Genomic DNA, 17,061 nt, shown 5'->3' with positions numbered 1-17,061 from the left:
TAATATGGGCTTACAGGTTATAGTCTGCTATAAAGAGTCCTACCTGTGTGTCTCATATCAGATGCCTTGTTGTTGATAAATCATCTTATCTATTTATATAAATGACCTCTTCCAGGCTCTGGGGCCCGCTGCCCGGAAGATAACTCTGCCTCCAGAGATTATTTTACATGAAGGGGAAGTTACCAGTGTGATGGCCGCTCTCTGCTCTCCCGATCTCACTGCAGAGCTGTGTGTGATTGTACCTGACACATCTGCAGGTTCCTCTCCGCTTCCAGCTCACAGGAAGATGGCGGATACAATATTGTTACAATACAGCAGAGCTCGAGAGCTGTAAAAAATGTGTTGCAAGCAGACAAAAGGTCATTTCTCTTGTTCTGTGTTAGTCACTTGTCTTATGCTGGTAACTCTGCCTTTTATTTAACATAAGCTCTGGAGGAAGAGTTATCGTCCAGACAACATCCTCCCCATAGCCTGGAATAGCTAATTTACATATAAGAAAAACGTGAATTTCACTAGAATAATACATCAGATCGCAGATGTCAAGGTATCATTTTACTCACCTTCCTTTGCATGTCCATATACATGGCTTAGGAGGGTTGATCCTACCGGCAGATTCCCTTTACAAAGCATCAAGAATTGGGCAACAATGAGGGCCATAGATGCAATAGTTGGAAAGGAGACTTAGTGTAGCAGATGAATGACACAAAGCTTCCTTCCCTTCAAAATCGGAAAACATCCAGCAGTGCCATCAGTTCAGAACTGGCATCAGCCCATGGGAACCAGCTACTCCCATCTACTGTTTGGAAAAATTTGGCCAGAAGTGATCTTCTCAGAAGAGCTGTAGTTAAAAACATACCTTCAATATGGAAACAAGGCCAAGCAACTCATCGATGCCCAAAAACATAGGAACTGGGGTGCAGAAAAATAGTAGCAGGTGCTCTGGTCTGATAAGTCAAAATGTGAAATATTTGGCTGCAACAGAAGGCAATTTGTACACAGAAGACCGGTACAATAATGAGCGTCAGCAGGCAACAGTGAAGCATGGTGGAGGTCCCTTGCAAGTTTGTGGCTGCATTTCAGCAAACAGAGTTGGGTATTTGGTCAGGGTTAATGGTGTCCTCAATGCTGAGAATTACAGGCAAAGACTTATCCATCATGCAATACCATCAGGGAGGATTCTGACTGGCTCCAAATTTATTTTACAGCAGGACAATGATACCAAACATACAACTAATGTCATTAAGCGCTATCTTCAGCGTAAAGAAGAACATAAAGTCCTGGCAGTGGTGATACGGCCTTCATAGTGTCCTGTTCCCAACATCATTGAATCTGTCTGTGATTACATGAAGATACAGAAGAATTTCCGCAGGCCTTCATCCACATATATGTGGTTAGTTCTCCAAGATGTTTGGAACAACCCCCCTCCTGAATTCCTTCAAAATCTGTGTGCAAGTACAAGTGGACCTAGAAGAACTGATGCCATTTCGAAGGCAAAGTGCAGTCATCAAATATTAATGATTTGTATTTCTCTTTTATTCATTCACTTTGTATTTTGTTAATTGCTAAAAATATATTAAGACTTCTATTTTTTTTTTTTTTAAAGCATTTTTACTTTGCAGCAAATTTTCCACATCTGCCTAAAACTATTGCATCGTGCAGTAAATACAATTACAGTCGTGGTGAAAAATACGAGCCGGACACAGACTGTGGTTTTCTTAAAGTTTGATGCTTCGGTGTTTTTAGGTCTTTTAGTTGGATGTTTTTACGGTTAGTGAAGTAAAATTATCAGCATTTAATCAGATTTTATACTTTTAATTGACAAATAAATCAAGTTTATGCGAACACTAACTACTTACAATCATCGGAAAAAATAACTTTGCAAAAAGTACAGAGATTTGAATGCAGAGGACTTGGGTAAAGTTATTTTCTCTGATGAAGCCTCCTTCACACTGTTTGGGACATCTACAAAAATGATTGTCCGGAGAAGAAGAGGTGAGCGCCACCATGAGTCTGGTGTCATCCAACAGTACAGCATCCTGAGACCATTCATGGCGGGGGCTTTTCTTTCCATGGAAGGGGAACACTCACAATTTTGCCTAAGAACAAAACCAGAAATAAAGAAGGGGCCCGAATTATCCTACAACAACAACTACTCCCAAAGATTCAGGAACAATTTGGTGATCAATACTTGATTGAGCACCAAGTCAAGAGGCAAAAGGGATAACCAAGTGGCTCGAGGAACTAAACATTGACATTTTGGGTCCATGGATAGGAAACTCCCCAGATCTCAATCCCACTGAGAACTTGTGGTCAAAAAGACAAAAAATTGTGATAAACGCCAATCAATGATTAGGCAAGAATGTGTGGTCATCAGAATAAGAGTCAACAATGTAAATATTGAGTCTTCAGAGAAACTTCATGTATTTCTAAATAAAAGTTTAAAACTTATGAAATGCTGATAATTATACTCAGTAACCATAGAAACAGACGACGAAAAGATCTAAAAAATACTGAAGCGCCATACTGTGAAAACCAAAATCTTTGTCAGTCTTAAAACTTTTGGCGACAACTCAACATACCAGGTATAAAGGATTAAGAGTTTAGAGGGCGACCACTGTATTAATAGCAATAAACAACCACAGCGCCCCCACTGCTTGGCATCATTTTCGGGAGACATGTTAATACATTAGATATCATCCTTGCAGTCCCGCAGATAGAAAATGTACTGTGCTGTATGTCAAATGGGAGGGACTTTGGCCACATGTCCATCACGTATGCGACCACTGCAGACAATCACCGTCCTCTGCGATCAGGTGCAGAACATGCAAATTGCCAGAGGTCAAGTTGATTACTTTAATAAGGATGTGTGCTCAATTTTTCAGGATGGGTGGAGATCACCAGTGTGGGGGTTTCTGCTCTTAGAAATGATAATGTAGGGTGTAATGTGCACAGAGGTCCTACTCCGGGCGCGGGTGATACAGGGAGCTGCTGGGGAGTACTTACACTGCGGAGCTCATCATCAGAGATTTTAAGGAAAAGGGGTCTCTATACAGTATTTATTTCTTACTCTGAAGAATAAGGGGAGAAAAAAATTCTGGTGCTTACAATGTCCCCCCGGTCCCGGTCAGGCTCAGTGGCTCCATAAGCAGCTGCAATGTATGTCTGATGATATGGACGGCCCAGGGCGGACTGACATAAAGGGGCTCTGATTTAATAATGACTTACCTTTACAGAAAACACTATCCCACTTTTAGGTTTAAAGGAGTTAAACAGCGCCAGAAGGTCTTTCGCTTTGAGTCGATCCCAGTCCATGTTGCAAACAGCTAATCTTCGGGTTACCTAAAAAAAACAACACATTTATGATAAGGGGATCAACGTAATTGATGTGTTCCTATACCCCCTCCATCCACTTACAGTACAGGATCATTGCTGAAAACCTGCATGAATACATGAGAATTTCTAATATAATACTTGCACGGTCATGCAAAATACGCACATGGGACACTGTGGTATGTAAGCAAAGATTTACATAGGTATTACCAATGGAAGTCTGTAAAAAAACAAACACTAAAGCTTAACACGAGTGATAAAAGAAGCAGAAATATTTGCTCGCAGCTTGTCAGTCTTATAAAGATCCTGCATGGAACATAAGGGTTAATTCTCCCCTGATCACTTCCATTTTTGACTGACAGTTAAGGGGCAAAAAGGGCGGCTCAAGGCTCCTCCAGGAAGAGTAGTGGGGGGAGGCTCCTGCTGCAGCCAGCTGTCCAACAACTAAGTCCAGGTTTGAGAAGTAAGAGGGGGAAATTGGCTTCAGCACCACATAATGAGTATTTTTTTTATTATAACATTACAGAGGTTGTCCACTACAGGACAACTGCATATAAAATGCAAAACTGCACCCCAGAAAAAAAACAAAAAAACCCACACACTCCCTTCCAGGACCAGAACCGTTCCTATGATGCTGGCGCTGTATCTCCATGCAGTCACGCGTCACTGCATCCAGCGGATAAATAAAGTCATGTGACCGTATTTCATTGGAATGATGCCGGTCCAGGAGTTTTTTTTACTATTTTTAATCTGGGGCACTTTTTAGTATTTCAAAGGAACCTTTCTCTTGATTCATGTTGCTCAAACCGAATGTATCAGAGCCTGGGCGCACGACTGCAGCCGGATACGCCTTAATAATCTATCATTTGAATATCCAGACGCCGAGGACTATATAGCAACACCTGACTAGTCCGGTGCGGCCCCCGGCCGGCTTCTCCCAGCACCGCTCCAGGTGATGGACAGATCTCTCACGTGTTTACTTAGCGAGAGACCTGTAAAGTGCCTGGTAGAAGGCTAGTCACAAAAAAAATCTGGGGGCAATCGTGCACAGGGCTGTGGAGGCAGAGTCATGTAAATTGAGGGTCAGGGTCTTATTCATGCTGGGCATGAAGAGAGTGACAGGTTCCCTTTAAGAAGGGGTTGGCCGGCTGTGGACATCACAATGGCTGTATAATCTGGATTATTAGGATGAACATTTTACATTGAGTCCGAGGGCATGAAGCTTCTGCCCACCCAGCCTGACAGCTGCAGCTTGTACCGAGCAGTGGGAGATGTCAGCAGCAGGGAGGAAGCACCAGAACTGTCAAATGGGCGAGGTGGGAGAGATGGAGTAAAACCTTCAGAAAGGATTATACAGCCATTCTCACACGGATTATCAACGTATACCCACCGGCCTCTAAGTGATTTATTTAGTAATGTGTGCAGCTTGTATTGTGAAATCTGGTGACAGGGCCACTTAAAGGGGTTATTGGGTTTAAAGCACGTCGTCAGTGAGGTGTGTGTGAGGGGGGCTAGCTCAATGACTCATTAAATAGTTAAGCTAGCCAACTTCCCAGCCTATACATAAGACAATTAACAAACCAGACTAAACTGGCAAATGTAAAAAATAAAAGGGATAGCACAGAGAGAAAACGATCTGCCGCCTGCAGCAGATCACACCGTGCACCTGTATTGTCAGATCATATTTTTAATCAGACCAGAATGCACCATTGGCCATTACAAGCAATCTATTTTGTATCTATGATCTAGGCCAAATAATCTATTTTGGACAAACTTTATCTTGCATATGGGCAGCTTAGGAATGGTAATGTCAGTGGTCACCTGACAACTCTAAAAATGGCAAACAACTCCCTTTACCAGATCCCAAGGGTTGCCCTGGCCTTCACCCTTTCTGCCCTGCACACAGGAGCCCCTGGGTTGGGGCCGTGGAGTTAGCTGCTAGCCGGTGGTGCAGGCTGGCAGGAAACCAGGAGGGAAGTAAAGGTACAAAATCAGAAGGCAAAAGAATTGTAAAAAAAAAAAAAAAAAGGGTCAAACAACAGGAATACATCTAAGATAAGCAGGAGCTGAATGGAGAGAAAGTCAAGAGTTCAGGAGTTGAAATAAAAGTCAGGGATCACGATACAACGCCTCGTCCGCAACACAGGATTGTGGCTGAAGTGGAAACTGAGGGGATAGATGCTGGTCTGAATGTTATAAATGTCATGAAACGACTAAGCTGGGGGTGTTTTGTCCGTTACCTCATCGCCACGAGGGGCTTCTTTGTCCATTTCTCTCCAGGAATGCTCAATCTCATTTTGTATTCCTGGCAAGTCAAGCAGATCGTCCTCATCATCTTCATCTTCAGAACTTGTTTCAATGTTCCCTTTGCCTCGAGCGAGATCTAGATCACTGTCACTGTCCTCTTCCTCATCTTCCTCTCCCGACCCGGCTTCTTCATCTTCCTCGGCTTCTTCTGACTCTTCTCCTTCAGAATCGTCATCTCCACTTCCTCCATCACTTTCCTCATCTTCCTCTAGTTTCACACCGCTCATCTCCCCCTCCGAGTTCATCTCACCATTGCTCTCCTCATCACTTTCGTCTTCCAGCCCTGCAAGGTAATGATGACACAGACGTGAGAAGACGATTGTCCGTCACAAAATCCTATAACCCCAAGTAATGCAGTTAACCCTTGAGGCCCGGAACATTTTCATTTTTTTTTCTTTCAACATAAAAGGCTAGATGGGTTCTAATTTCTGGTCATTTGCTAAAAAAAAAAAAAAAAAAAAAAAAAAAAAAATCACCTGGTATCACCAGGTCAGTGCAAGTAAACAGTTTCGAAACTTTTTTTTTTCTGTTTTAGAGGTCATAACAAATTCAGAACTTTGCATAACAAAAAAAAAAATAAAACTCCCTGCAAATTTGGTATCTGGTTTGTGCTGCGATTTTCTGACACTTATTTATTTCTCCATTTGTGGACCTATGAGAAGGCTTCTTTTTTATGCATGGCATATTGCCATGATAACACATCGGTAAGCTACAATTGCTGGCACGCAGTCACTTAGTAACCATTTAAATGCCACTGTTAATGACAATAACAAACAGTTACACAGCAGTGATCACAGATACTGCGTCTTTACTCTTAAGCAGCAGACGCCGGCTGAACAACAACACATCCGGCCGGTATTGAGGAGGCTTAATTATTACAATCTACGAGTAAATTAGTAACGCCATATGGTGATCATAGAGACACTGTACCCCCAAAGGCATCTCATCCCCTACTTTACATGGATGAAGGCATCCATTTTCCTTTAAAAAAAAAAAGACACTGGGGCGAATACATTTACCATTTACATTTACCACACTAAAAAAAACTGGCGTGCACAACATAGAGTTGGGCGATAATGCAACTTTTTGCCTTTTTATGCCAGTTTCAAGCAGCTGAGCCAAAGTTGGCAGAAATGGAGAAGAACAGGGGCAAGATGAATCAAATTCATGGAAAGTGGCAGCGATTAAGCCAGAAATGTTACTCCAGTCCCAAGACTGGAGTAACATTTCTGGTTAGGTCAATGTAAGTGCACGTCCGTGATAATTCTTAATGAATCTGGTGCACCTAATTCCTACAGGCACCTCATTGGGACTAGGGCACAATACTCCAGTCTTAATGAATCGGGCCTCTGGCTTGGTTTATATTTTAAGTTATGGGACACGGCTCCAACACTGGCTTATGGGGTAGCGATCTCCCTCTTCCTGGAGGATGACTCATTTGCATACCCTTCCTCTACAAGTAACCACATGGAAAAACAGACCCAAACCTACATTTTAAATCAACCTAGCATACTGATCGCCATAATTAAAGGGACATTGCAGGGTAATAACATATTGATACACAGTATTATGCCGAGTGCCGGGTCTGAGGGGCTATAAGTTGCATTTTTTAACCCATTCCTGCATCAAGTCATAGACAGAAGGCATTGTAACGTGTTAGGTAAAACTGATTTTGATCACTGGATGTGGCAGTCAATAGCAACTACGTGAGGCTTTACAAGAGGAAGGGCTCTTTCAGCACTAGGATGTGATTGTCTGTGGATAGATGACTATATTTTTCCCAATATCTTTAATATACAACTGTACCTGATTCTTCTTCCGATTCCTCTGGCTCCATCACTTCTGTGGATTTCTTATCACTTTTTGCAGGAAAGCTGCCGAATGGTTTCTCTTTAGTCTTCATTTCTTTGTCAGTGTTTTTTTGCTTCGATACTTTATCTCCTGTAGCTTTCATTATTTTCTCAGCTTTGCTCTTATTCATTTCTTCAGACGTTTCTGCTTTCTCCTTGATGATTTTTGCGGACATTACTTTAGACTTTGCAGGATCTTTCTTCTTCTTTGCTTTCTTCTTCTCTTTCTTGGTGGCTTCTTTATCTGACAACACATCCTCGTCAGAATCGGAGAGATCATAGTAGCGTTTCAGGTCTTCCGTGGTGCTGTGGTTAATAGGACGCCCCCGTTTGTCCACTGTATATTTAAGACTGAACTTCTTATCGTGGAACATGGCCTGGAAACGTTTATCAATCTTAATTTTCTTCTGTTTTTCTGGCATCTCCCAAAATCGAGGGTCTTTTGTGACGCGACTAAATCGCTGGTCAGAAGTTAGTTCTTTTGCTGCCATCTTATTAATTTTAAAACTCCAGATGAAAAAAAAGAAACTGAAATAGATGAAGGATCTGAAATGACAAAAAGTTAAATTAGCAAATAAATAATATAAAATTCACCCAAAAATCTGATAACATAAAACATAAACAAGGGCGCACAAAGTGACTGACCGGTTTAGACACCCCTTATTTATGTACTCATGCATCTAATAGGGCATATAGATAGGGAATGTCCTTACTAGACAGCCCCTTAAAGGGCTCATGCATGTAAGAATAATACGGTTACGTCCAACCTGTGATACAATACTTATTGCCATCCCACAGTACCTCCATATAGGATTACAGCAATAAATAACAAAGGTGCTGTTCAGGATTTAGATACCGATGACCTGTTCTTAGGAGGAATCACCACGATTGGTAAGGAGTATTATTTCACAGCAGTCGACTTTTTGGCACAGTACAATTAAAATTGCGGAATGCATTCTAAATGATGAGATGCATAATGTATGCGTTTTTTAATGCGTTTTTATAGTGAAAAAAATGCAACGTGTGCACACAGCCTTACAAGGATGGGCTCTGGACTGAGAACAGTGCAGCTTCTACTTTAAATGCCAAGTAGGAGACAAGTTAATGGACTAAGAAAGAAATTAAAGGAGGGATCTTAAAATGGCAACCCCCAACCCTATGCCACATTATAGATGGGGATCCTCCTCTGTGTTCCATCTATATTACTGAACAGTTCACATGTAATGACACATTTCCCCCAGAACCGCAGCTGCAGATGATGGAAGCCGTGACGCCTTTTTTAAAAAATACGGCTGTTTTACAATTCCATTACTTGCATCCCCGCCACAAGCCATTTGTGAACCTTGGGGCAGCACGGTGGCTCAGTGGTTCGCACTGCAGCCTGGCAGCGCTGGGGTCCTGGGTTCAAATCCCACCAAGGACAACATCTGCAAGGTTCTCCCCGTGTTTGCGTGGGTTTCCTACGGGTTCTCCGGTTTCCTCCCACACTGAAAAGACATACTGATAGGGAACATAGATTGTGAGCCCCAATGGGGAGAGTGATGACAATGTCTGTAAAGCGTTGTAGAATTAAATTAATGGTGCTATATAAGTGAGTAAAAAGACTAAATAAACCTTCTGATGATGCGATAGTGTCGTGTGTCAGCAAGTGAGCTTCATAATAAGACTACCTTTCTGCTCGAGGGTCCCAAAATCTCCAGTAGGGCCCACAACTATAATGGTTGGCTCTATGTTGAACCCATTGTCTACCCTCTACCATAATAACTATGAAACTCTCCTGGGTCTTTAATGCTGTTGGACTTTTACTGAGAATGAGAGACATTTTGTCCCTACACGCAACGTTCTGTGCATCACCCAGCAATCAAGCCCAAGGGAGTGACCCACAACACAATACCCCTGACCATCACTGCTGATACCCTACAACCAGGGTAGAGCTAAGGAATCTCAGCCCCAGTAGACCCCAGTACAGAGTCCCAGAGCTCAGCTTAAGGGGCGGCATTTCAGCAGTTCAGTATTTGGATATTACAAAGATGGAATTTCGGAGACATTTTTAATGTCCTAACAGACCGGACATTCAGCGTCTCCCACTCACACACCACCTCCTCACCTCGCCCCCTATCTGTCGGAGTCCCACAAGGTTCAGTCCTTGGGCCCCTGCTCTTCTCCACTTACACCTTTGGCCTGGGACAGCTCATATAATCTCATGGCTTCCAGTATCACCTCTATGCTGATGACACACAGATCTACATCTCTGGACCAGATATCACCTCCCTACTAACCAGAATCCCTCAATGTCTGTCCACTATTTCATCCTTCTTCTCCGCTAGATTTCTGAAACTTAACATGGACAAAACAGAATTCATCATCTTTCCCCCATCTCACGCGACACACCCCCCCCCCAACAAACCTATCCATTACAGTAAACGGCTGCCCACTCTCCCCAGTCCCACAAGCTCGCTGCCTCGGGGTAATCCTTGACGCTGATCTCTCCTTCAAACCACATATCCAAGCCCTTTCCACTTCCTGCCGACTTCAACTCAAAAATATTTCATGAATCCGTTCATTCCTCAACCAAGAATCTGCAAAAACCCTAGTCCATGCCCTCATCATCTCTCGCCTTGACTACTGCAACCTCCTGCTCTGTGGCCTCCCCTCTAACACTCTCGCACCCCTTCAATCTATTCTAAACTCTGCTGCCCGACTAATCCACCTGTCCCCCCGCTATTCTCCGGCCTCTCCCCTCTGTCAATCCCTTCACTGGCTCCCCATTGCCCAGAGACTCCAGTACAAAACCCTAACCATGACATACAAAGCCATCCACAACCTGTCTCCTCCATACATCTGTGACCTCGTCTCCCGGTACTTACCTGCACGCAACCTCCAATCCTCACAAGATCTCCTTCTCTACTCCCCTCTAATCTCCTCTTCCCACAATCGCATACAAGATTTCTCTCGCGTATCACCCCTACTCTGGAACCCTCTACCACAACACATCAGACTCTCACCTACCATCGAAACCTTCAAAAAGAATCTGAAGACCCACCTCTTCCGACAAGCCTACAACCTGCAGTAACCACCGATCAACCAAACCGCTGCATGACCAGCTCTATCCTCACCTACTGTATCCTCACCCATCCCTTGTAGACTGTGAGCCCTCGCGGGCAGGGTCCTCTCTCCTCCTGTACCAGTTGTGACTTGTATTGTTTAAGATTATTGTACCTGTTTTTATTATGTATGCCCCTCCTCACATGTAAAGCGCCATGGAATAAATGGCGCTATAATAATAATGATACCTGACTGCAAAAATTATGTTTAGCCCAAAATATATACATCTAAGTAAGAAAATAAAATTGTTCCCAAAGGAGAAGAATCCCTGTAATCGCGCACCATAATGATGGCACCCAGGAGTGTCTCCGCTCATACAGCTGTGTGCGCCCCCTCACATCACACTGGGGGCAGGGCGGCTCCTGGTGGGGGGGCAGGGCGGCTCCTGGTGGGGGGGCAGGGCGGCTCCTGGTGGGGGAGCAGCCTCTCAGCTTCCTGATCCCAGCAATCCCACTTTCATACACAGTCAATAGACTTAGTAATAACGCAGCGCTTTTAGCTGATCGCGCACGGACCCCACGATCACGGACACATTTATCACATTATTTATCATATATCAGATTATTATAATCTCGGTGATGTCCTGGCACTACAAGCACCAGCAGATCCAGGCAGTCTATGTACAGGACACATTTATCACAGCCGCTCATCTCTTTCCTACAGCTCACCGATCACCACGTGATTCCTCCCGGCAATCCTTTGCGGCGGATACGACCTCTCACCCCGGCTACGGCGGCCGCGAATGGCCAAAAATAGTTTAGCGTTTCTGTGTCCTTGGCTGTGTAAAGCTTCTAGCATGTGAGAAGGAGGCGTCCTGGGGACTGCGCCGGAAAGTTGTGCTGCTGCTCTGCTCGTCATACACATGGGGCACTGGTATCACTGCACACAATGCACAGCTGAGGGGGCACTGCTAACTCTGCACTGCCAACACTGCTGAGGGGGCACTGGGAACACTGCACTGCTGAGGGGGAACTGGGAACACTGCACTGCTGAGGGGGCACTGCCAATACTGCACAGCTGAGGGGGCACTGGGAACACTGCACAGCTGAGGGGGCACTGGGAACACTGCACTGCAAACACTGCTGAGGGGGCACTGCCAATACTGCACAGCTGAGGTGACACTGCCAACACTGCAGAGCTGAGGGGGCACTGGGAACACTGCACAGCTGAGGGGGCACTGGGAACACTGCACTGCAAACACTGCTGAGGGGGCACTGCCAATAGTGCACAGCTGGGGGGGCACTGCCAATAGTGCACAGCTGGGGGGGCACTGCCAATAGTGCACAGCTGAGGGGGCACTGCCAACACTGCACAGCTGAGGGGGCACTGCCAACACTGCACAGCTGGGGGGGCACTGCCAATACTGCACAGCTGAGGGGGCACTGCCAACACTGCACAGCTGGGGGGGCACTGCCAATAGTGCACAGCTGAGGGGGCACTGCCAATATTGCTGAGGGGGCACTGGTATCACTGCACTGCAGAGGGGGCGCTGGCACTGCCAGTCATTGCTATGGCCACTAGCGCATTGGTATCTAGTACCCTGTGTATGAGGTGCTCTCTCCTACATCTCAGGAGGGGGCACAGAGCTCTCAGCAGCAGCTGGTGGCCCACATGTGCCCTCCCCTCCACCGCCAGGGTGCCAGTTAGAAGGGCATCAGCCTCCAGGACAGACAATGTCTTCAATGTGTTTGACAGAAGCATGAAAAGGAGACAGAAGAACTGGGCGGCATCGCAGGGTAATGCCCACCAGTATGAGTACCTGCGGGAGGAGGTCAGTGCCAGCTATGGCTTGTTCACACCTAGCAGGGTTTTATTTAGTTTTTTCCTTCTAGATTTCTACAATCTCCTTCACACAGTGCGATCATTTTTCATAGCATTTTTTTACTTGCAATGTTTTTTTTATTTTTTTTTAACCGCAGTATGTTTATTCTTTCACCATCTTTAATCCCTACTCAGATTGATGAAGCCAAGTAACAAAAAAAATGCAGCAGAAAACATGTTTTAATGCAAAATTTCGTAATGCAGTTTTATTTTTGGTGCAATTTTTGCTGTTAAGACATGTTCAGTATTTGGTCAGTATTTTACATCACTATTTATAAGCCAAAACCAGGAGAGGAACAATCAGAGGAAAAGTATAATAGAAACATATGCACCACTTCTGTATTTATCACCCACTCCTGGTTTTGGGTTATAAATACTGAACGTGTGAACATGGCTTTCAAATCCAGGTAATAAAACCTTCAAACTCAATGTGAGCATATCCTAGGCCTCCTTGATCCTTCTGAATAAACAAAATTTGTGTATGAAACTGGAAAATTATCTAATTCATTTTGCCGTTACTGTAAAAACATAGGGTTTTTTTTTTTTTTCAACTTTCAAAACTGCAAAAAAAAAAGAGAAAAAGTATCAAAAACGCTGTGTGTGAGCAAGCCCCGAGGATATCTTCACACATGGTGTTTCTGATGCTTATTTAATTAATGAGAAATAAAATGCAGACTACAGCTGAAAAACTAGCAATTCCATATTGTTGTTTTTTAATTTTATTTTTTTTTGCTGATTTTATTGGGAAGAAAACTGCAAGAAAAACAATGGAAGAATTGACCTGTTGCTTTTTAACACAAAATTCACCCCAGGATAAAAAAAAAAAACACAGGAAAAAAAAACACTATGTGAATGCGACTTTAGAAATGTCATTCATTTTTCTGTTATTGTAAACGCTGAGTGTTTTTTCTGTTCGGAAAACAAAGGAAAAGCTGCATCAAAAACCACTTTGTGTGAAAGACACTTAAGGCCATGTTCTCATCTGAGGAAACTGACTTGTTTTTTTTCCTTCCACTTTTATTTTGTGTGCAGAGAATCTGCTGCATTTAACAGTTTAAACAAAATGAAAATTCATATCCATTGTGTATAAAGGGAATCTGTCAGCAAGTTTTTGCTATGTGATCTGACTGCAGCATGGTGAAGGGCCTGAGGCCCTGATTCCAGCGTTGTGCAACTTACTGGGCTGTGTTTTGTGATTCAATTAAATCTGTGCTTTATCAGTAGGAGAGTATCACTACAGGACTAGGTGTCCTGTGCCTCCTGGTCTAACCCTGCTGCCCTCACCATGGATTAGCAGCTTTCTGTCAATCACTGGTGTGGGTGGGCTATACACAGCTCAGCATTCAGAGCTCTGCTAGATCTGCAGCAGGTAAAACTGATTCTATCACAACTGCTGCACTCAGCAAACTAACTACTGTAAGTGATAAATTGCTGCTGATAGATTCCCTTTAACCTTGAAAATTGTGCATTTTTGGTGCATTTTTTTCTCCATATAAGGAGCTTGAAAAAAATGCTTGTAGCATTGTAATTGTGCTGTAAAGTGTAGAATCCCTTCTGTATCCCCCTCCTGGGATGAGCCAATGGAGGCCACTGATGGATTATCAAAGCAACCTGGAGCCTAATGGAGCCCTCATCTCTGCAGTCTTTAAACTCCTGTGAATCCACATCTCAGACTTCATTCATTTCCGTGCGTTGAACTGGTCACCATTACTGGCCAGAATGACCTATTTACTAGGCATGGTTAGTGGTGAGCTACTGGAGGCGAATCTGAACCTTCTATTCCTAAAGCAGCGGCAATGGGACTTTGTTATAAATATATTCCTATAAATCGCCAATAAGATATTTGCACATGTTAATGACCATTTTTCTTCTGCTCACTCCTTCCATATGCAGAACTATATTGAATGCTGTGTTGCCGTTTTCGTTGTTCCATATACAGTGTAATTTCATGGAGTTTACTGAAAACTGTGCCTGTAAGGGTACGTGCTCACGATCAGGAACTGCTTGCGGTTTGACGCTGCGCATTCACTTATTTCTGTTTTTCTATTGCAGATTGCAGAGCGAGTTGCGGATCGTGTGTTTGATGTGGCCAGGTGAGTCGTGCCCTTTACCCTGCACTTCTTCTAATTGACATGTTCGAACATTTTCTGCATGGATAGAACATGTTTTTGTTTTTTTTTTTTAGTTTTTCTAGCACTTTGTGATGCCGTCCATGCTGCAAAATCTAAAATCCACAAAGCTGGAGTCGATTTCACTTCTAATTAATTTCCAAATCTGTTGTAAATTATAGTCATTCTGCCGGACCACCGGGTTTCTCACTACTTCCATTAAACACACATCAGAAAAGTATTGTGGATTGGAGAAAAAAAAGGGTAAAAGTCACACAATTTTTCTAATATCTAAAATATATCCTTCTAATAATCTACAGTTCTTTTAATGAATTTCTGAGATCCCCGTCTCCCCTTATACACACAATATTTATTGTTCACATCCTGCATATGACCCACTAGATGCAATAGGGAACTTAGCGCGAACTTACTGTCCCCCCTGGCACAATTTGTTTAAAAAGTCAGAGTCTCCTCCACTGCTCCCAGTGTCTGTTACTGGCGGCAGTGCTGACATCTTATCAGCAGCACTGCAGCCAATCATTCAGCTCAGCATCTCGGGCCAGGGAAATTACACGAGCCATTGCTTGGCTGCAGTGCTGTCAACGTGACATCAGCGCTGCAGCCAATTAAAGATTCTGGGGCAGTGATGGAGACTTGTCGCAGAACCCAGGAAGGGTGAGTACAGTCCATTTTATTTGTTTGTTTTTCAAAATAAACTGTCCCAAACTGGAAAATTTGTTTCAGGTTATGTTCACATGATGCTTTTTTTGCTGTGTTCTTTCTTCCCCTCTGCAGCCAAAACATGATCTATTGGCCTTAAAGAAGTTGCAGACAAAATGCAGGCTTTGCTGGGGTTTTGTGCTGCATTCTTTGCTGTGTTTTTCAGTATCTCAAAGATTAGTTTTGTTTCCATGAACAATGCAAGGTGTTAGGCCACCAATGAAACCAGAAAACATTTTTTGAAAAAAAAAAAAAAAAAAGGGCAAATTGATCAAATGGTTTAGTGGATAAAGATTTTTTGTTTGAAAAAATAGTGACTATTCTGAACAAAAAAGTTCATGAAAAAAATACATAATTACAAATGTTACAGCAGCGAGGGGAGTTGAATTGATCTCGAGGTTGGTAGTGAATTTTGTAGGTGAACACTGTTAACTTTCACATGTTGGTCAGGCATTGTTCAGTTTCACACAACGACAGATAATGTTTAGTTTTTACACCTTGGTCGGCCATTGAATTGCTCAGACATTTATTTACTTTAGCATATCACTAAATTAATTATACTGTACTAATCCTAACTGCCGTCTCAGGTGAGGAGACCAGACATTTTGGTTTAAACTTGAGAAAATCACAAAATTTAAATGGGTTTCACATCCTGCTGTATCTGCTTTTATCACGAAAATGAAGCAAAACTTGATGGCAACGTATTTTGCACTTATTCATTGCATTCTATGGGTGAAAAAATGCTGCCAAAAATGCTGAAAGAAGTGACATGCTGCAGTTTTCAAAAGAGCAGATGTTTTCTAATTCAGTCAGTAAAAAAAAAAACAATGTGTGTGCATGAGCTTTCTGAAATCTCATAGCTTTTGCTGTTACTGTAAAAAGCTGCTTTTAATTTGCATAAAAAAAGGAACGAAAATGTAAAGTGTGAACATATAGCCTAAACAGCCTCAGGGTATGTTCACACAGTTTTGAGGAGTTTTAGAACAGAAACAGAAGCGCAAACTCTCCAAATCCTCTTCAAAAGCTTTGTGTTTCTGTTAAGTTTCTGCTTCAAAAACTCAGTAAAAAGACTGTGTGCACGTACCCTGTTGCCAAAAGACTGGTATGTAGGAAAGCATGCCTGCTGCTATAATTTTTTTTTTTCTAAGTTTGTATCCGGTTATTCACTATGTACCACACACACATCGGGGCTTTGTGGCTTGTTGTTAGCCTGATCATGCATTTTTCTTTTGCAGAACATTTCCTTTTGCTTTAGATATTGGTTGTGGAAGAGGTTATATATCACGCCATCTAACAAAGGTAAGGCTCGGTGCACATGGCTTCTGTCACAGATCTATTCTATGCTGCGGCCAAAGCGTGTAGCCAGACGTACGGACGGCCGTTCTCTGCTTTTTTCTATCCAAATGCTGAACGGAAACAGAATTGGAAATCGATCTGTTTAGAAAAAAAAGTGATTTTAAAGTGTAGTTGTGATTTTTAGTGACTTCTCAGAATAATCTGCATATGAGGAATAACACTATTTCTCTCCATTATATTTCTTGTATCCTGCATTTTTTTTTTTAGCTTTTTTTTCTCCGCTCTGTACTATAATCCCAGCCGTCAGTCGCTCACTCATGCTTTTCTCTTTCTTTCGGGCTTTCTCACACTTGCATCTTTGCATTCTTTAGCTCTTGTCCGCCCTTCCCTACTCTTGTGCTCTCTTTATACATCAGGTATATCACTGTTCAGTATTCTTTTATGTATCAAGTCCTTACATTCAGAACAGATTTTTATCCAATGGAAGTAAACACTGATTTGAAGTGACAGAAATCAGAGATATT

General features: G+C 42.9%; 2 protein-coding genes across 3 annotated transcripts in view; one reads left to right on the top strand and one right to left on the bottom strand.

Moving 5' to 3' along the window:
* Window positions 1-11,395, bottom strand: part of ESF1 (ESF1 nucleolar pre-rRNA processing protein) — a 48,742-nt gene extending 37,347 nt beyond the window's left edge. The window contains exons 1-4 of the mRNA XM_077282565.1: window positions 11,261-11,395; window positions 7,444-8,033; window positions 5,571-5,920; window positions 3,226-3,339 (exon numbers count right to left, since the gene is read on the bottom strand). Coding sequence (XP_077138680.1) covers window positions 3,226-3,339; window positions 5,571-5,920; window positions 7,444-7,978 — 999 coding nt within the window. The 5' untranslated portion in view covers window positions 7,979-8,033; window positions 11,261-11,395. The remainder of the gene's footprint in view (window positions 1-3,225; window positions 3,340-5,570; window positions 5,921-7,443; window positions 8,034-11,260) is intronic.
* Window positions 11,190-17,061, top strand: part of NDUFAF5 (NADH:ubiquinone oxidoreductase complex assembly factor 5) — a 69,709-nt gene continuing 63,837 nt past the window's right edge. Inside the window, exons 1-4 of one of the 2 annotated variants that reach the window (XM_077282566.1) lie at window positions 11,190-11,608; window positions 11,703-12,363; window positions 14,466-14,506; window positions 16,477-16,540. In XM_077282566.1, the coding sequence (XP_077138681.1) occupies window positions 12,103-12,363; window positions 14,466-14,506; window positions 16,477-16,540 (366 nt within the window). In that variant the 5' untranslated portion in view covers window positions 11,190-11,608; window positions 11,703-12,102. Of the gene's footprint in view, window positions 12,364-14,465; window positions 14,507-16,476; window positions 16,541-17,061 lie in introns of both variants that reach the window. The other variant, XM_077282567.1, reaches the window with a different exon arrangement.

The sequence above is a fragment of the Ranitomeya variabilis genome, chromosome 2 (genome assembly GCF_051348905.1).
Source record: "Ranitomeya variabilis isolate aRanVar5 chromosome 2, aRanVar5.hap1, whole genome shotgun sequence".
Classification (NCBI taxonomy): Eukaryota; Metazoa; Chordata; class Amphibia; order Anura; family Dendrobatidae; genus Ranitomeya; species Ranitomeya variabilis.
This window is presented reverse-complemented; position numbering and strand designations above follow the sequence as displayed.